The sequence below is a fragment of the Antechinus flavipes genome, chromosome 5, assembly GCF_016432865.1.
Source record: "Antechinus flavipes isolate AdamAnt ecotype Samford, QLD, Australia chromosome 5, AdamAnt_v2, whole genome shotgun sequence".
Lineage (NCBI taxonomy): Eukaryota > Metazoa > Chordata > Mammalia > Dasyuromorphia > Dasyuridae > Antechinus > Antechinus flavipes.
Genome location: NC_067402.1, coordinates 134,862,588 through 134,884,014, shown reverse-complemented (window position 1 = coordinate 134,884,014; position 21,427 = coordinate 134,862,588). Strand labels below are relative to the sequence as shown.

At 34.6% G+C, this 21,427-nt stretch overlaps 1 protein-coding gene across 2 annotated transcripts in view; it reads left to right on the top strand.

Moving 5' to 3' along the window:
- The first annotated feature begins 8,190 nt into the window (after positions 1 to 8,190).
- Positions 8,191 to 21,427, top strand: part of LOC127538001 (uncharacterized) — a 73,088-nt gene continuing 59,851 nt past the window's right edge. For both annotated transcript variants that reach the window (XM_051961446.1, XM_051961445.1), the window contains exons 1-2: positions 8,191 to 8,467; positions 19,908 to 19,997. In XM_051961446.1, the coding sequence (XP_051817406.1) occupies positions 8,261 to 8,467; positions 19,908 to 19,997 (297 nt within the window). In that variant the 5' untranslated portion in view covers positions 8,191 to 8,260. The remainder of the gene's footprint in view (positions 8,468 to 19,907; positions 19,998 to 21,427) is intronic.

The following is a 21,427-nucleotide window of genomic DNA, read 5'->3' as shown; positions in this document are numbered from 1 at the left end:
GATTGATAAGGGCATTCCTGTGTTTTTTTAATTTCATAAACTTTTTTCAATTATGTGCAAATTTTTATGAATCATATTTTACAATTTTTTGAATTCCAAATTCTCTTTTCTTCATTGAAAAGATAAGCAATTTGTTATAGATTATACATATGCAGTCATGCAAAATATTTCCATATTAGTCATACATTGATTTTTTTTAAACAAAGAAAATAATCTACAGGATTTACTTAATATTTCTTTTTCTGACCTTTATAATTCAAATAAGTATATCCTGTCATAGACAAATCCTGCGAAGTAAATGAGATGTTTTAGGGGATCTCTTCTCCTTCTTTTTCGTTGGTGCTCTTCCTAAGAATCTTCCTCTTCAGACAGAAAATATCCTCTGACTACAGAAATACCTTTACTGGATGTTCAGTTTTCTCTCCTAAGAGCCCCATTTTTCAAAATTACTACCTCTATCTCCACCAAATTTCTCCTTCTCCCAGCTTCTCCAAGTGTGATGTAAAGGTCAGAATTCATTTCATTCACACTTATCATGAAAGGAGCTGACATTCCACCTAGAAGTTCTTTAAAAAAAGAACTTGTTAACTGATATGATTCATTCAAGAGATTTCAGGTAGTATTACAATATGAAGTGAAAATTTTGTTGTGAATGGTTCAATCATTTTCAACTCTTTGTGATCCTTTTTGGGGTTTTCTTGGTAAAGATATTGGAATGATTTGCTATTTCTATTTCTTCAGCTCATTTTATAGTTGATGAAATTGAGACAAACAGGGTTAAGCAAGTATCACACAATTCTAAGTGTCAGAGGCCAGATTTGAACTTACAAAGATGAATCTTTTTGACAACTGGCACAATATTCTATCCATTGAACCACCAAGCTGCCTCTGAAAAATTTTGGGGAATATAAAAGAAGTGTTTGGGGTTAGGAGTTCTCATCACAAATTGTCACAAAGAGATTACTATAAATCATAGCCAACCTTCTAACAAATTCAATTCAACAAGCAATTATTCATAAATATTGAATTAAGTTGAATAGATCAGATTGCTTTCTAACAAATGCAATGATGTAGTTTAGTCATGTTAAACTCAAATAGAAATGGAGACTATGAATCCACACATAAGTATCTCTGTGGGTCACATATTGGTTTAATTTTAAAATGAAACATTCTCTAGATATTGTATTTTTATTTACTTTTAAAAATATTTTCTACATATCTTTTCATCTGGTTCTGGTAGTTTTCATGACAACAACACAGACTGCATGTTTGATATCTCTGATGTCATTTATTTTCTTTACTGGAAATATTAAAAAAGTGCAGAAAATAAAAGCAAATGTATATCTCTTATTGAATAATTTTTCTATAATCAATAGAGTAGTCTTTTCCCCCACATTGAATATGTTAGAATGAATTACTAACATGTTTGGCATAAAAAACATTACTTCATGCCACAGGAACAGTGTAACATAGTAGAAAGATCAAAAGAACAGAGGCCGGAAGGTCTATGTCCTGTTCAGAGTAAACATTTATGAAGCATTTAAAAAAAAATTCTATTAATGCCTTTTGTCTTTAATTCATAGTTATTTCCTACCTATCTTCCACATTGAACTTTCTCCTGTGACCAAAAAAAGTAATCAGGCAAAGACATTTGATAAATATATTGATAAATATACCGTATCTGGCAAGATTTACTTGAAAAGATCTGAGGAGAATGTTTCATTGTCTATTCTTAAAGACCTTCTCTGGTTTTTTAATTGCTCAGTAGTAGCAAAAATGGAAACAAAATGTGTAATGAGTATACAAGCTAATGCACTGATATTATTATGCAATAAGAAATAATGAATATGAGAATTTCAGGAAAAAATAGGAATATTTACATGAACTTTTGCATGATGAAAATAAGCAGAACTAAGAGAACAATATCCATAAATATTTCAGTAATATAAATTAAAAGATCATTGAATAAACTTATTAATTAATAAATGAGTTTTGACTCTGCCATTTTATGTTTTATGAATGTACAAGTCATTGCATCTTCCTCAGTTTCATCATCTGAAAATGGGCACAATAATGCTGATTACTTCACCAGGCTTTTGTGAGGATCAAATGAAATAATAGCCATAAAATAGTTTTACTGTATGAAATGCTGTATATATGTCAGCTTTTATTATTCCCAGGAGAACTTTGTTTTAATATATATATATATATACACATATATATAATGAATGATGGATAACTCATATTAAAAGAAAGAAAAGCTAAGCTTCTTACATTTTTGCTCTTATTTAAAAAAAAAAAATCAGGCAGCAAAAGCCCTGTAGCTAGTGCTTATATTTATATCCAAGAATTAATTTTGTCAACTGATAGAGAAGTAAGGTTATAATTGCTAGTCCTATCAATTAATTGCAACTCTTTTTTAAAGACAAGCCTTTCTACCAAAGGAAAATGAATACTTTACATAGTTTCTATTATACACCAGACACTGTGCTGTGTTTCTTACAAAAATTACGTTATTTGATCCTCACATCAACTCTGGAAGGTAGGTGCTATTCTTTTGTCCATTTTAAAGTTGAAAAAACTGAAGCAATTTAAGTGCCCAAGATCATATAGTTAGTAAGCCAGAATTGAACTCAGATATTGCTGATTTCAGGTCCCCCCTATTGTATCCACTTCATTATTAGATGTCTATATCATGCTGGTGCTACTAAAATACAGTCGTGTTTACTAGGGTTATAGCTAGGAGAAGAAAAAAATTAAAATTTAAAATAGATTTTAAATAAAGTCAGGGGAAAAAAAAAACTAGAGTGTGGGATTTGGAATCAGAAAGATCTAGATTTGACACTTGCTAGTTTTTTAATTGTAGATAAATCACTTAACCTCTTAATTTTATATGTCTCTTAAATTGCAATCTAGTAAACAGTTTCCCTTACTGAGGAAATCACAATGCAGTGAACTAATTGATGCTAGTAATTTACATCATAAATATTTTAGTCATTGAGTATCCATGACCATAATCAATCAAATAAGCATATATTAAATACTTAATATAAGTTGGGCACTGTATTAGGCTCTAGGGATATATAGGCAAATGGAACAGTACCTGCTTTCAGATAGTTTGTATTCCATCTGGAGAGAGCATGTAAGCATACATATATGTAGACTTCAAAATATATACATACTTGCAGGGGTTCTCAAACTTTTTAAATAGGGGGCCAGTTCACTGTCCCTCAGACTGTTGGAGGGCCGGAGTATAGTAAAAACAAAAACTTTGTTTTGTGGGCCTTTAAATAAGGAAACTTCATAGCCCTGGGTGAGGGGGATAATTGTTCTCCACGGCAGCATCTGGCCCACAGGCTGTAATTTGAGGACCCCTGTCTCAGAGGGAGGTGTGAGAGTGGGTCCATACTGATAATTTGCATTTTAGGTTACAAAATATTTAACCATTCCTCGTGAAAGAAAAGTAGTTGTCACAATTGTTATTGAATTGCCAATTAATTTATGGAATTAATAATTTATTATAAATCAAATAAAGGAAAAATTCTCCTAGAAGGGGACACAAGATTCAGCTGTATGCTTTTGATTTCTACCCATGAATTCACTGTACCTTGCTTGTTCAGAGGTATGTGTAGCTGGGAGTAATGTATAGTTGCATCTCTTGCTGCTCCCAGTTTGAGTAAAGTAATGGGGTCACCAGGGGATTCCTTTGTATTAGGGTAGGGGCATGAACCCAGAATTTTTTTTGGATGCATGGGTAAAGAGCACAATGGCAGCAAGTGAAAAGCAATACATCAATCACAGTTTTATGAGGTGAAGAGTATCACTAAAGCACAGAAAGTGCAGAGGGAAACCGTATTGGGTTATGGAGATAAGATATTAAGAGATAGGAGAATTGGGCAGTAGAAGGAAGTAGCAGTGGAGAAAAGAATGGAAAGGAGAGGGGCACAGAGGAGTCCATCACTTAGGCAATATCAGGTTAGAGTTGGGAACACTCGAATTGCATGATCTGCAGCAGATGGGGGAGTGCTGGACCTTATTTTTATAGGGTTTTGGTGGTGAGGATGGAGTAACAATTATCCATACCAACTCAGGTTTAGTTCATTAAACATATCCACATCATTTCAAAGTTATCAGCAACACTTCGGAATGGGTCATTAGCATAACACTTTGTTGGTCTATGTAAGAAATGCTTTAGTCACTGAAATCTCTGTGCTAAACCAACTTACCTTTCCTTAAATTGTCTTCTGCTCATTCATTAAGCTGGACCCTGTACATTCTGCTAGAAGTAATTATATCACAAATCAGATAAAATAAAATTTATCAAGAGTTTCAAACTCTGTGACAATTACAAAGAACAATAGGGATACCTCTAAAAATTGCACATTTCAATTTCTCTAGTATTTTATTTTTCAGGAAAATTATTTTCTAGCTATTTACTGTAATCCCCTTTGCAATAAGCATTTAAAAGATATAGGCCCTATATTGCTTAATAAAGGGCAGTGCTCAGAAATACAAATTGATTTGTTTTGGAGAGAAAAAGAAAAATAATGAAGTGAAAGTCAGATCTCCTTACAACAAATAATAACACAAATATAGCAAAAAGAATTCCAAAGACCCAGACACATACCTTATTTCAGACCATATTTCATAGAAGCAAATAACTACCAAAAAAACCCAATCTTGAGATACTTTGCAACAGAATTTATGAGTTCCCAAATCAGAAGCACCAAACAGATATATCTTTTTTTCTGGGAAAGCAAGAGAAAGGTCAAAAGCCATGCTGGGAATTATTCTTATCACCTCAACATTTACTATTTGCATACAACAGAGGGGTTTCTGGATACAGGAAGGATAACTAAAAAGAATTTTCCTACCACTTTGTCTCCACTCTTTTTCTGTTTAAGGAAATGTAGGCTTGGTGAGACATTAGCAAAAGGAAGTACTAAATACTAAAATGAATTTTTTAATCATCATCTTGTTGAAAGTTAACAAAGACTCTGGGGAGAGCTGTAAAAAGTTTAATTCAAGAGAGTAGAGCTCAGAAGAAGTGGGGCAGTTAACAAATGAGCTCCATAAAGAGGTCAAAGAGCAAAACCAATCCTGGCACAGTTTGGCTTAAGAGAAGGTTCCCACCCCTAGGCTGAGGCAAGAGGAGGGAGAAAAAAAACAACTAGATTTCTGTTAAGGAAAAAAAAATGCATAGAGCTTTATAACCATTATCTGAGAGAAAGCTTGTTAAGAAGATGATAGATGATTACCTACTTCTTGGCAAAGAAGTCATAGACCCAGAATATACAATTTCTTTCAACCACATCTTTGATTATATTCCTGAGTTTACATCAAGGACAGAGAGATGTGGCTTGACAAAATGGGACAGTAATAAAGCAGAAGACCAATTACAGAATAGAATAAATTATTATTATGATACAGAATAATTTTATTTTCTTCTCTACTAAGAACTTCAAAAAGCCACGGGATGAAAGAAAGCTGAATGAAAATACTACAGAGATAAGCAGCAGCAGCTGTAAGACACATGATTGAAAAACTACTGAAATCTTGACAACTATGGGTTGAGAAGTTTTAAGTGAAAAGATTCGAAGGCTGATTGACTGAGAATACTGATTAGGGATAATTGTAATCAATTGAGCTAGAGAGTTTCCTGCTACTACTGAGAATGATGGCTAGAGGCTTACTGTATTCTCCCTTGTTTGGGGAAGGATTACTATCTCACTACCTCCAGTGAATGGAGAAGAAATGTGGATAGCACTGAAGAAATCCCTTAGCTGGGGAAGCTCCAGGAGTCTAACAGAAGAAACTGAAGGTGGCTTTTTAACCATAGCTTTTCTTGGCAGATAGTAGAAGTACCTAGAAAAGTTGGTATAGGAACTACAGTCACCACAACTATTGTGAATGTTGCTTTTATGTAATAGCAAACAAGCATTTATTAAGCACTGTGTTTAAGTACAGAAAATTCAAAGAAAAATCACCCAAAACTCCAAAACACCCAATTCCTGCTTTCAAGAAACTCAAATTCCAGTGGGGGAAAAACATGCAAACAACCAAGTAAAAATAAGATACATAAAGAACAAATTGAATTGTACTATATAAAAATAATTGGGAAAGACTTCTTGGGATTTTAGCTGAAACTTGAAGGAAGAAGAAAAACAGAAAGCATAGACAAGGAGGGACAGAATTTTGAGAAGGAGAACAACCAGTGAAAATCCGGAGTTGGAATTTTTCTGAATTCCACAAGGAACTGTAAGGAGGTAAATAAAATTGGATTTGGATAGGTGACCCTTGAAAGCATCTAGAGATGACCAGCTGGAAAGCAGTACCTAGAAAAGAACAGATCCAGAAGAGAACAGTGTGGGATAACACAGACTTCAGTACCTATATAGCACTGGGAATATAAGTTGCTCATGTCTATTCCTGTGCCCTATTCTCCTATGTTCCCTTTCACCAAGGTGCCCTGCCTGTATGTCATTACTGTCCATGAAAGCTAACTTTTCCTGCTGAATACGTATGTATGTATGTGCTATTTTCTCAATGTTTATAGAGGAAATGTTCTATTATTACTTAATTACATTGCTATCTAATTAAAAAAACATGAACTGAATATATCATTTGGTTTATGGTAAAAATTAAAACTTACAAAGATATATGCACATTACATAATTATATATTTGCTCAATTCTGAGTTATAAGTTTAGAGAGGGTTCTGACCAATAAAATAATTAGAATATACAATAGATAACTGCTAGAGGAAGGAAGTGCTGTAGCAGAACTAGATGCAATTTTAAGTAACTAGCATGTTCTTTCAGACAAAGAAGTAGAAACAGAAGATGAAATTGGATTTTCTCCAAGTGCTACATGACAAACAAATGAGCTATGTATTTTACCTTTGAAAAGAAATAGTATTTGTGTTTCTGGGATAAAAGAAAAGAAAATTCATTTAATGGATAATATCAAGATAGAAAAAACAATGTCAAAAGAAGTTTTAATCCTGGCTATGCTGTAAATTGTCTATGATCAGATCCTGATCATTCTAAGCCTCAATTTCCTCTTTTGTAAACTAGAAGAGTTTTCAGGTCCTTTCAGCTCTAGAAATCTCTCTTTGCAACACTAGATAATAGTATAAGTTTTGCTACCAAATAAAAATCACCACTTAGTGATAAATTTTTTTTGACTGGAGATGATAGTTCATCCCAGAATGTGCTTAGAGCTTTTTTTCCTTTCCTTTTCTTTCTTTCAGAGATCTTTCTTTTATATATATACATACATACATATACATATATGTATGTATGTATATATATAAAAGCAGAGTTTTGCAATGCAAAGAGCACTGGACTTATAAAGGGTCTAGGCTCTGCTACTTGTGATCTCTGAAACTTTGATTAACCTGGATCATAATTTCTTTATTTATAAAATTAAAGTGTGAGATCATTCTAGTCCCTTTTAACTCTAAATCCTATGAAATACATAAGTTATGAAATTAATTAGATGTGGTGAAATGAAAAGATCAGCGCCATGTCCTAGAGGTATTGGGGCAGGACCTTAGTGAAGAAATGAATGACACTTAGTAATTTTATTAAAAACAATAGCTAGTGCATTTAAAATGCTTTGTAAACATTGAACTTTTTATAACATAAGACTTTACAAATATAGTGCATCATACTTACATTATCTGACATATCTTCACAATTGTTCCTTGTGAGAAGAAATTCAAATACTGTTAATTTTACTTTGTGAATGAGGAAAAAGAGGAACAGATTTCGAATTGTAAAGGGATTTAGAGATGATCTAACTCTTCCACTCACCCCTGTCTCCACTTTACAGATGAGGAAACTGAGGCAGTTTGCCCTCAGCTTGCTGCTTGCCCAAGTATGGAGAGGCAGAGATAGGATTCAGAATGAAGTCATGATTCCAAATCTAGTAGTCGTCTCACTGTCTCTTGTCCCAGAAGGAGCTGGCCAAGGTCATTTGAACTGATCGCGTAGGCTAAATAAAAGGATAGAGACTCCGGTGCTCAGTAGAACTTAGTTTTTCGCATCCTGGGGGCTCTCTCCTGGGTCACACGCCGCCCCACCCTTCCCCATTGCTCCAGGCCGCCTTCTTACTCCATCAGAGCCAGGTTCCAAACCCACTATGACGCCGCCGGCAATTTAGATTCCAGCTGGGCTCCCAGAAGAAGCGCATTTGAGGGAGTGCAGAAGAATCTTCTGGAAGCTCAGAGGAACTCTTCCCTTTTCATTTCAAAATTATGGCTTACATCACGTCCCCAGGCCTGATTCTTTCACCGCCCCCGTCCCTCTCTTCATCCACTTCATCATCCCGTCCTTCAGTCACGCAGTCTGTAGAGAAAACGATTTTGTCCGCTCCTGCCACAATTTTGGTTCATCTTCAGGAGTCCGGTAGTAAAGCCTTGCGCAAAGCCATAGCCAGTGAACAAACCAAGTCCTGGTTAAAGGTAACGTGCAGACCCGGCCTGAGGACAGCTGACTTCTCCATTTCCTCCGCCTTTCCCTTCTCTATTTCCTCTTAACCCTTTTCCTCTTCCCTCCCTCCTAATTGTTCTTCCCACTTCCCCCATCTCTTCCTCCTTCCTGATCATCCTCCTCTAACTCCTTCCCCTACATCTTCCTCCTCTCCCCTGGCTCATCACCCCACTTTTCTTTGTTTCTTCCCTCATGGTCCCCTTTCTCCCTCTTCCTCCACCTTTCTCCCTCTTCCTCCACCTTTCTCCAACTTTTCCTCCACCTCTTCTTCTCTTCCTCCACCTTATCTCCTTCCATCTCTTCCTTATCCCTTCCTCCTACTTTTTTCTACCCCCTCTTCTCTGCCTCCTCCTCTCCTCTTCTCAATCTCTTCTCTTCCTGCTCTTCTTTCTGCTCCTCTTCTTCCATCTTTTCCCCTACCTCTTCTTCCCTTCCTCCACCTCTTCTTTTCACCTTACACTTCTGCTCCTCTTCCTCCACTTCCTCCAAATTTTCTTTACCTCTTCTCTTCCCCTTCCATCTCTTCTCTTCCTACTCCTCTTCTAACAACTTTTCCTTTATCTAGTCTCTTCTTGTTCTATCTTCCCTCTTCTCCCTCCATTTCTCCCTCTTTTATCTTTCCACATTCTCTCTTCTTTCCTTTCGTCCCCTTTTCCTCCTCACCCTTCATGGCCCCCTTCTTTTTCTTCTACTCCACCTCTTCTTTTTCTCTCCTTCCACTTCTTTTCTTCCAACCTCTTTTTCTCTCTTCTTTTTTCTTTGTCCCCCCATGTCTCCTTCCTTTTTTACTTCTCTTCTTGCTCCACCTCTTCTTCATCTCTTCTCTTCCTTCTCTTCCTCCATCTTGTCTCCTCCACCTTCACATCTTTCTCTCCTTCTTTCTCCTCTTTGTCCACCTTTAACTTTTCCTCCATCTCTCCCTCCTGTTCTAATCCAGGAAAACATTGGTTTCAGGGTATCCAGAAGTTTTTCTTCTGGGTTAACTAGAGAGAAGAATTACTATTTTAGACTTAGGAGATTTAAAGATCCTTTTATTTAATAGAAATAAAATTCCAGTGTTACACACAAAACACATCCATCTCAATCCAAGTGGTTAGTTTGTCACTAGATGTATCCTGAATGAATTAATCTCATGTGGTATATGGCTCTCCCCTGGTGCCTATTATTTATTAATATGTATATAAAATTTATTTTCTATTGTAAATCCATATATTCCCTGAGGTGAAGTCCTCATCTAAAGATTCATTATGATGTGGGGGGCAACTATTTCCCTTTAACCAATGAAAAAACTTAGGGCCTAAGAGGAGACCTGACTGGCCAAGGGAGTCACCTAGAGTAATGGCAAAGATAAATTTAGGGAGGTCTTTTGATTCTTAGTCCCTTATTCCATCCCTTTTTGAAATCCTGTGCTTTGGGGGGGAAATGATATAAAAATATAATAATGAATATTTAATTATTATTAATTTTAATTTTTTGATTGGTTAAAATCAATCAATTGGTTAAAAATTAATAACTAATACCATCCTACACTTTAAAATGCAATCTTTTTGTTGTATTTTGCACCTTTATTTGACAGATTAGACATCTTTTATTTGCACATGCACACAGTATCCAGTCATTCATTCAACTAACGAGTCCACCATGTGCAATGTGTATATTATGCCACATTTAGTTTTTGAAAGTTAGCAGCCTGCTTTATGATATTGTATGTCAAACCCAAATCATCAATAGTGAGGTCAATTCATTATTGTTATTTCAGCTTTTTGTCAATGGCCCAAATAAGTTGGGGGACAGTGATTCCTACCTTGGCAGCTGCTGAATGCTGAGCTGAAGTAATATAAACTACAAAGTACGCTGCAGAGCTTTGGAAAACAATAGAAAGACACATTGAAGTGTGAGGAAGTGAGGTAACACTTGAGAAGTTGAGAACAGCTGAGATCAAGTACTAAGAGGATGATTTAATATAAAATATAAAAAATGCATCTCTTCAAGTGAAGAGACAAGATACTAGAAGAAGCAACATACATCTAATGAATGTAGTTACTGAGCACATTAAATATGTAGCAAGTGTAGGAAAAGGAACCTTTCTGCTACAGTTAAGTATAATGTTTAATGGAAACAACTACAACTACAACAACTGCATCTCTGAGACTTCCTCTTAAAAATAAATAGTACTATGTAATAGTATACACAAATATTAACTAAAATGGAGGTAAATTTTTACTTTCATGAAATGTTGAAATGTTGATAAGCATTGTGTTCCCCTATTTTAAATTTAGTTGTAATTCAATGAAAGAAAATGAAAACATTTGTATTTTTAAATGATGTACAAAATGCAAATTTCTGCTTAACTTCTTATAAATGCATGTGTTTATGTATTTGGATATTTTATAAATAATGTCTAAAATTTAAAAACTCTTTTAAATGCAAGAAAACATCTGAAAGTTCACCAATAGTATCCTTTACTCCAGAGCCTGTCACATTTAATAGTTCAATATTTCAAAGGCCAATACAAATTTTAGTTAAACATTGTAATCTGTATTTATCTCTGGAATTAAACTGAATTTATATGTAGTTGTCCTTTTTCCTCAAAGAAATTGGAACCCAGAAGAATCTCATGGCAAGGTGAGGTGGAAAAGAAGGCTATGATTCCATTTATTGAAGCTGCACAGATTGATCTCCCACATAAACCAGCAAATTGAAGGACTTAGCTCAATGACACTTGCCACCCATTCCCCCAAATGTTATTTCACTCATCTTTGCCCAAAGAGTTGGGGGAAGAGAATGCAGGTTGTGTTATTTTTTTCTCTGTTCCATTCTTTGAAGCTAGGATATAAACTTGTTAAGGTTGTATAAGGACTTTTATTGCAAATCACCACCATCTTTCCAGTCATTCAGCTTTACAAACTCAAGAGGTTATCCTTATTTCTTTATTGCCTCCTTTACCTTTTGAATGATTTCCTGCATGCTTAAAATGCACTCCTTCCTCATTTCTATTCTTAGAATCTCTGAAGGTATTTCTTAATCTCCCTAGTTGCTGGACTCTCCTTTCAAATGATTTTGTATTGACTCATCTGCTAATATATTGTATCTTTAGGAGGGATCAAAACTTCTTGGGTCTTTTTTAGAGTCTAGCATCTGGAATATGCCTTGCTTGACACATAGTAGGTATTTAAGTGCTTTAAAAAATTGAATCATTACAAGGAAACATACTTTAATAGTTATTCCATAATTTCATTAGTACAGAAAACATCCTTAGAGATATAGTTTGCAACATTTCTAGGTCAGAACTCTCCAAATTTTGTTTCTGAAGCCAAAAAATCCCAATCCTGTCTAGGTAAGATGACAAATGAAGCTCTAGATTTATAGTTTCAGTTTTTGCTAAAATATCTAAGTTTCTTGACCATTTGTTCTGAACTAGGATTGAGAATTGGAAGGGACCTTATGTAATTTCCTAGAACCCCCTTTACTCCAGGTTTATTTTTATACTACACAAGGTCATTTTTTCATCGGTACTGATAGTTTCTCCACTATCAGTACCAATGAAAAAATGAACATAGATCTCAAACCCTTTGTTCATTAGTATATTTTATATTAGTATATATTAGTATATGTAATTTGATGTGGCAGAAAAACTAATCATCTATAACCAACCTATTCATGGGCCTTTCTCAGCTTAAGTTTGTCCTCAGATGACTGACAGTTTATCTCTGTGCCTACACTCAAAACTTTTCCACTTAGTAGAACCTTTCAGTTCTTGTGATCTACTGGTATAACTGTTAAAAATTCAAGTGTTTGCTCCAGGACTTCAAGGAAAACAATACAGATTTACCTCAAAAAAAAAAATACTTTTTGCACATATTAATTCATAACATGCAATTCCCTCTTCCTGATTAAGGGTAAGGTTATATTATCACCGTAGAGTAATTACCAGTCAGATTACATGTGTGACTTTGGAATTATGACTTTCTAGATGGTTTCAGCAAATTTTATTTGATCATCATTGTAGATGATTTTTCTTATCATTTAATTGGTGTTAATATATTACTTTAAGATTTAAAAAACTTTATGAATTCATTATTTCATTTGATTTCCCTAATACCAGTATCAGGTAAAAAATAAAGCTATTACTACTTTCATTTTACATAAAGGAAAGTGAGATCCAAAAAAAAGTAAGTAAGTGGCTTGCCTTTGGTCACATGACTAGTGAATGTAAGAGGTGAGATTTGAGCCTGGGTTTTTCCTAGCTAAAAATCAAAAATTTCAAAAATTAAATCTAAAAAAATCAAAAATCTAAAATTTCAAACCAATATTTATTAAACACTACAATCTGTAGGGAATTGGACTCTCTGTTTGTTACTGGTATTCACATCTTCCTGTTGACACAGAAAGTTAGACTACTATTGGTAGAAGCACTTTGAAAACATTCTGGAAACCTATGTCATCATTATCAATATGTAACTTTGTTGTTTCTGGGAGATTTTTCACATGGTCTTAAGGCCTTTGCAACTTGCAAGAGTAGGATTTGCTAATTAGAGCTATCCAAAAGGAGAATGGTTTGCTTTACAGGATAATAATCATTATCCATTCCCCTTTATGTCTGGCAATGTCATTATCCTATTCAATAAACTATAGTGTCGATATAAACTCTGTTTAGCTTTTAAAGTCCTTCACAAGCTAGCCCCAGCTTATCTTTCCAGACTCTGTATTACACTCCCTTCTGTGTCCTGTAGTCCAAACAAGTGGGGATCTCTCTATTTCTCACCCAAGACATTCCATCTTCTGTTTCCCTGCCTTTGTTCAGGCTGTTCTCATGCCTGGAATAGTTTCCCTCCTTGCCATTGCCTTATAAAATTTCCCTCTTATTTTAAGATGATGCTTAAGCATAACTTTACATGAAGCCTTTTTGATTCCCCTAACTGCTAGTCCCTTCCCTCCCAAACTACTTTTTATTTATTAATATTTATTAATATTAATAATTAATATCAATCTTCATATTCTGCATATATTTACCTATGTTCTTTTTTCTCCGCCATAAGAATAACTCACCAAGAGGAGGGATTCTTTCATTTTTTGTGTTTGTAAACTGTAAACAGTACTAGCATAGTATGTAGTATATATTAGGCTCTTAATAAATGCTTTTTGGTTGATTAACTCAAGCAGTACTCAGATGACTCAATCAGGTATGTTGTAGTGAGAATTCCTATTCAGTTATGTTTCTGAGATTAGATGGCTTCTGAGATCCCTTCTAATCCTGAGATACTGTGATAATAGGAATACAAGCAAGTAGTAGTATCACAGAAAGCATTGTCTTGAATTTTAATTTTTTATTAAATTACAAGATGTTTAAAAGGTCTTGCTATTATGGACTCATCAATGAAATTTAAGAGCATCACTCTGGTTTTTTGGTGTGTTTGCCATATTCCCTACTAAAAACTTCTTCAGGCTCAGTTTTGAGCCCAGTAATTTTTTTAATAAAAACTTTCATTTGCTTTCATTCTCTTTCTTTTTGCAGCCTGAAACAACCACAGTTTAATAGCAGATAGTATATTAGACATCTACATTGAAAGGAGAAAGGGACGATCATTATTTGCAGTAATTTGAGAGGAGGTTGGATTTGTATTCCACAAGGCCTTTTGCTTGATATAATGATAAATGAATTTAAAAATCTAAGCACCATCAAGTGTTTAGAATACTAAGAATAAGGCCAGGAAACAAGCATTACTGGTATTTCTATTATTTTATGCCAGTGGTCTTCCCCTGACAAGAAGGGCCCAGTTTAGTTTGGAGACTTTTATATTTTAATGAGTCATTTTTCCCCATTTGGTAAAATTGAGGAACTTTATTATTAGATGCTTCTCCAAGGAGAGCTATCTATCCTAATTTATAAGCATGCAGGCTCACATATTTTTTTAAAAAATAGAACACTTCTTTTTATTCCTCCTGGATCATTGTCTTGTAATGGCAGAGGGGCTTTCCAGGTTCATTGAAAATATGATCTATATCATGCAGGAATACCCAAGATGGACAGGTCAAAGTAGAGTTCTGACAAAAGGTGATCCACTAGAAAAGGAAATGGCAAACCACTCCAATATTTTTGCCAAGAAAAATCCAAGCACTGTATTAAAGTGAGATCAAAAGGTGTCCAATACACTACTGGGAAAGAATAGAGAACAAATACAAGTATCTATAATACTAATAAAAATGGCTGGGTCAATGCTGAAAGGAAGCCTCGGTCTGGGAGATAGAACTCCTGTAACCACAGACAAAAGATTCACAATATTATAAGGGAAGCATCAACAAAAACATTCCAAAGAAAAAGCACGAAAACAAAATGACTGTTTGATGAGGCTTTATAAATGGCTAAGGAAAGAAGGAAAGTGAAAGGGTAAGGAGAAAGGGAAAGATATAATCAATTGAATGCAGAGTTCCAGAGACTAAAGAGATTTTCCTTAAATGTTTTCTTAAATAAGCAATGCAGAGAAATAGAAGAAAACAATGGGATGGGAAAGACAGATCTCTTCAAGAAAATTAAAGTATACAAAAATAGTTATGATAAAAGACAAAAATGGTAAGGACTTAACAAAAGCAGATTAAAAAGAGATTGTAAACACACACACACATACACAAACTGTATAAAATTGTAACATCACTGATAATTATGATGGTATGATTACTGATCTAGAGCCAATCATCCTGGAGAATGAAGTCAAGTGGGCCTTAGGAAGAATTGCTAATAAAGCAGGTGAAAGTGATGAAATTCCAGCTAAGCTATTTAAACTCCTAAAAGAGAATGCTGTTAAAGTGCTACATTCAATACACCTACAAATTTGGAAAACTCAACAGCAGCCACAGGATTGGAAAATAACAATTTACATCTCAATCCTAAAGAAGGACAATGCTAAAGAATGTTCGAATTATCCAATAATTGTGCTTATTTCACATGCCAGCAAGATTATGTTTTCAGATTCTGCAATTTAGGCTGAGAATTACCAGAACAGGCTGGTTTTTGAAGAGGCAGATGAACTGGAGAATAAATTGCTACATTTACTAGATTATGGAGAAAGCAAGGGAGTTCCAAATATATACATACATATATATACTACTGATTCATTAACTATACTATAATCTTTGTGTGGATAAGAACAAAATGTGAGAAGTTTTCAAAGAGATAGGAGTACTAGATCATCTTAGTTGTCTCCTGAGGAACCCGTATGTGGCTCAATCATTAAAACTGGACATGGAACAACTGATTGGTTCAAGATTGAAAAAGGAGTATGACCCAGCTATATATTGTCACCTTTTTTATTTAGCATCATATAAAATGCCAGGTTGGATGAGTCAAAAGCCAGAATTAAGTTTGCCAGGAGAAATATTAACAATCTCAGAAATGTAGATGATAACACACTGATGACAGAAAATGAACAGGAATTAAGACGTCTTTTGATGAGTGTGAAAGAGAAGAGTATAATAGCTTAACATTAAAAAATCTCTTAAGATCTTGGATCTATTTATAGAAGAAGAAATGGATGCAATGTCATATTTTATATTCTTGGTCTCAAAGATCAATGCAGACAGTGAATGCAGTCATGAAATTAAAAGGCACTTGCTTCTTGCAGACGACAAATGCAGTCATGAAATTAAAAAGCACTTGCTCCTTGGAAGTAAAATGATGGCATATCAGCAAGCAGAGACACATCACCTTCCTGACAAAGATCTGAATAACCAAAACTGTGGGGTTTTTCCCGCAGAAGCAATGTATGACTGTGAGATTTGAACCATAAAGAAAAGATAAGCACTGAAGAAGTGATGCTTTTGAATTGTGGTACTGGAGAAGTCTTTGGAGAATTCCTTGAACAGCAAGGAGATCAAATCAGTGTATAAAGAAATTAATTCAGACTCTTCCCTTGAAGGTCAAATACATTTGGCTACAGAATGAGAAGATGGGACTCAATGAAAAAGACTCTGTTGCTGGGAAAGGTTGATGTAGAAAGGAAAAGGGGATATCAGTGAATGAGATGAAGAGAAAATTTCACGAAGACAATATGAACAGACTTTGAGAGATAGTAGGAGATGGAAAGACTTGAAATGCTATGGACTGTATTATCACAAATTCATGACTGACTGACTGAAAAACAATATTTGTATACTAAAGGACTCATAGTCAAGCCCTATCAAGTTAAGATTGCCTTGCAGTGAACTGGAGATTATAGATTAGGTATAAACAGTAATCTGGATTAGACATAGATTAAAAGGCAAAACTTGAGCCCTGAAACCAGAGATTCAAAACCAAGAGATACTAGGTTTCCTCTTTTGGTGGACTTATGCCATCTCTATTTGACTTACAGTGTTATTTTGATGGAGCCTGGAGGAAGGATAAAGGATTTGAGATTTACTCTTATAAGAATTACTCCTTTACTGGCAATATTCATGTAGGCTCTTTTGTTCTGCTACCACTTTCTGCATTGTGGAAGATATTTTATGTCTTTCTCTCTGACCCCTTTTCTATCCCGATTTCTCCACAACCCCTTTCTAGAGTTGCTTCTTTGCAGGAGATGATGCCGGACATAAAGTACCAAAGTTAGTATACTGGACTCTCAGCTGATAGCCTAATAACCCTTCATAGCAAGGGTCAAAATACTTCCAGTCCATTGAAAACTAGTTTTATCCTAGAGCATCACAGGCTCACTCTTCAAATGACTAGTGTTAAAGGCAGGAGTACAAATCAAAGTTTTTACTACTGAGGTCACTGCTCAATTATTCCAGGCTTCTTGTAATACAAGTATCATTAACCTTATTTCACAAATGAAGCTTAATGAGACTGAATGACCTTTCACATGGTCATAGTGGTTGTTATAAGTGGCAAAAAAGGAATTTGTATTGGTTCCATGTATTGTTTTCCCTTCACTTCTTCAAGCCATCTCTAGTCCTGCCCCTGCTGCTTATTTTCCTTTGTGATCTTGGGCTAGCTCCTTAATTTTTTCTGGTCTCAATTTTTTTGTCAATAAGATCAACTTAGATTATCTTTAAGGTCGCTTCCAAGTTTAGAATGTTTTGTTGCAATTCAATTCAACAAATATACCTAATATTTTATAATTTTGTATTTTATTATATTTAAATAATAGATAATAAAATGTATGTACTATATATTGACATATTAATTGGTATTATATATAATTATATATTACAATATTAAATATATTTTTAAATTTTTATATTATTTTATACATGTCCTTATTTAAACATCAAATTAAAAATCTCTTGATTTATGTCTTAAATTTAACTCACTTATATAATGGTACCACTTATTCCTCTAAAATGAATGTATGCACTTTCAAAATATGTTGGCCAATTTTTAAACTTTTTTTGATGTGAAAGGTAAAATAGATATCGGGGAACCTAACAAAGTTTTTAAAAAACTATTTTTATAGATAAAATCCCTAATGTTATGTTTATAATTTAATACCTTTCTCCTCTAACCACTATATGTTTAACTATTTGTCTATATATACATATATAGCTATTTTAAGAAATCTGAATTTTTCTTCTTCTTCTTCTTCTTTTTTTTTTTTTTTTTTTTTTTTTTTTTTGCTGAGGCAATTGTGGTTAAGTGACTTGCCCAGGGTCACACAGCTAGGAAGAGTTAAGTGTCTGAGGTCAGATTTGAATTCAGGTCCTCCTGACTTCAGGGCTGGTGCTCTATCTAGCTGCCCCCAACATCTGAATTTTTAATAGGATTTGCTACAATTATTTTGATGTCTAGCATGAATAATTAAAGCTTCTTAATTGTCATTTGTTTTCATCTATTCATGAGCTAGGGTTTCCAAATATAACAATTTACAACTGTTTTTGTGGCTTTGAGCTTTAAGTTTCTGACTCAGTAAAGTATAAGAAGGTATTAAAAAAAAAAAAAAAACAACTAGATCTCCCTTTGTCCCAATTTCTGTATTTATTCTTTCTATTTCTTTGTCTCAGTCTCTGTTTCTCTCTGTCTCAATTTCTGCCTCTTTTGTCCTGATTTTTTTTACTTAATACTTTTCTATTTTATCCTAAATTCATGAGTTTGTTTTTTTAATATTGCAATAGCAATTTCTGTACATTAAATTGTTAGACTATGCCTAAATGTGAAACCCAAAAACCCTGTTAAAGAGGACTGTACCATTAAGGGGTGGAGCAGTTCTCCAAAAGTTCCCACAGCTGTGAATCATAACACACTTGAAGCAATTGCAAATCAGCCTTTACTGATACAGATGTTGTTTGTGAATTGAGAATGAAATAAATCAGAGGCAAGATGGAAGAGGAGAGAGGTCAGAAAATGCAACTGCCTCTCAGTCTCCTTATATTGTTATCATTCTCTCACATGAAAGGATCTATTCTGCTGGTCAGAATTAGATCCCCAGAAGCCACTAGCAGGTTGTTCATGTAACAAATGGTGCCTAATGTGGGGCACAAGAAACAAGAAACAGAGAAGCAGCAGCTCTAGAGCTGTTTGTGAGTAGGATCCTCCCAGGAGAGTTCCTTCAGTAATCCTCAGGGAAAGAAAGGGAGAAGAGACCCAGTGAGACTTTTTCAGTAGGGATAATTTAATGGAACAACACATTAATGGGCTGAGCCAGGAGACTGATGAGGGACTTAAGAAAAATGCCTACTCTGACTATAATCCTATTCTTCTGTTTGTCAGAAAATTTGCCTCCATGATGAACTATTATGATATAAAAGCAAATTACATCTCACAAGATTCAATAACTTTTACAGCATCTTACCCTGCAACCATCCAGAGGAAAAGGATGGAAAAGATTTTAATAGTGCTGTTTGTATTCCTCAGCATGTGGACTCAGATAACAGCCGCTTCACAATATTGGACAAACTTACTGAGCATGCTGTTGAGGGAAAAATAATCAAATTCCCATAAAATAAAAACTGGGGAATTGTTAAGGACCACACCTAAGTGTGAAACCCCAGAAAGTCTGTAAAGGATTAAAAGGGGCTGTACTATTAAGGATGTGCGGCCATTCTCTGAAAACCCCTATAGCTGTGAATCATAACACACTTGAAGGAATTGCAAATCAGCCTTTACCTGCAGATGTTGCTTGTGAAATGGGAACTAAATCAGAGGCAAGGGGAGAGTGGTCAAGAGGATGCAACTGCCTCTCAGTCTTCTTATATTATCATCCTCTCACGTGAAGGGATGTATTCTGCTGGTTAGAATCAGGTCCCAGCAGTTACTAGCAGGTTGCTCCCATAACATTAAATAGCACTTTGAAAATAGTAGTTTTCCATGAACTATTTATTGATTAATTGAACCTAGAATTTTATCAGGCACAATCATTTCAACTATGAGAGTAATTGTTTGAAAAGCTAGAAATCTATTTTTAAAAATTAAAATCTTTTTTCTTTTTTTCTTTTTTTTAGGCTGTTGAATATTATACTGAATTGCTGGACATTGTGAACAAAGTTAAAATTCTCAGAATATTTGACACTGACCTGCCTTATGCTCAGCTGGTAATTTTTAATCTCTCTACTCAACAATTGAATTCCTGTATGAAACTTATATTTTATGGGTGCTATTCAATTTTTCCTGAAATATATTTTGTATTGTTGATAGAGTGTAGGGCTTCTTTGTTACTTCAGTAAAGTTAATGATACAAGATGAGAATAAGAAATTTTATTGGTTATGCAACCTTTTAAAAGTAATTGCTTTATTAAAATGATGACGTTCTCATGGATTTAATTACTATCCCTATGTTAAATATTCTCACATCTACTTATTCTGTCTCAACCTCTCTGCTGACTGCCAATCTTATATCTTTAACTGCCTCTCAGACATCTCAAACTGGATGTAGACATCTTAAATTCAACATGTCCACAACTGATCCCATCTTTCCTCTTAAACCCTTTGTGCTCCTATCCTCCCTATTAATGTAGAAGGCAATACCATCCTTTTAGTTCCTCAGACTTTGTAGCCCAAGAGTCATCTTCCATTCCTCCCTATCTCTCAACATCCTTCTCCTACAATATATCCCAATTGTTATCAAGGTCTGTTAACTTCACCTTTAAGACATTTCTCAAATACACTTCTTTCTCTGACATTGCCACCATTCTATGCAAGCCCTCATCTCCTCACCCTGGACAACTGCAAACGCCTAATAACAGTTCTGCCTGTCACTATTCTCTTCTTAGTTTCAATCCATCCTATATTCAGCCACTATATTCAGACCCTATATCAAGGGTCAAACATGTAATCATTCTCCTCCTACCTCCATTTCCTCTCCTTCCCTAGTAAATTCCAGCGGCTCCTTATTGTCTTTAAGATCAAAATCCTTTTTATTTTTATTTTTTGGCCCCTCATAATCTAGTAACAACCTTCTTATCTTTTCAGGCTTAAGCCCTATTCCCCACTACATAATCTTTGTTCCACTGACATTAGCATTTTTGCTATTTCTTAGAGTAAAATGTTCAATCTTTGGCTGTCCTCTATACCTGGAATGCTCCCCCCACCTCTACTTCCCTTATTGACTCCCCTTTCTCCTTTTGTGTCCTAATTAAAATCACATTTTTACAAGAAGCCTCTCCTAGCCTTTTACTTCTAAATCCTGTTTTCTATAAATTATTTTATATTTATACTATATATAGCTTGCTTTGTTTATATTAGTTTGCATGTTGACTTCTCCATTATATTACAGGTTCCTGGAGGGTCTTTTGCCTCTTTTTGTATTCCCAGTGCTTTGTAGTGCTTAGTATATAGTAGGCACTTAATACTTATTTGATTGATGAAGCTATCTTAATCATTGTTTTCACCTTTATGGGGCATAGTTTATAGGACTCAATAGGATAATGTATATATATTATGTATTTTAGTAAGCACAGAATCTCATAATCTGTTGAAAACATTTAGAATCTATTGGGGGGAAAAGTCCAAAACTGATATTGCG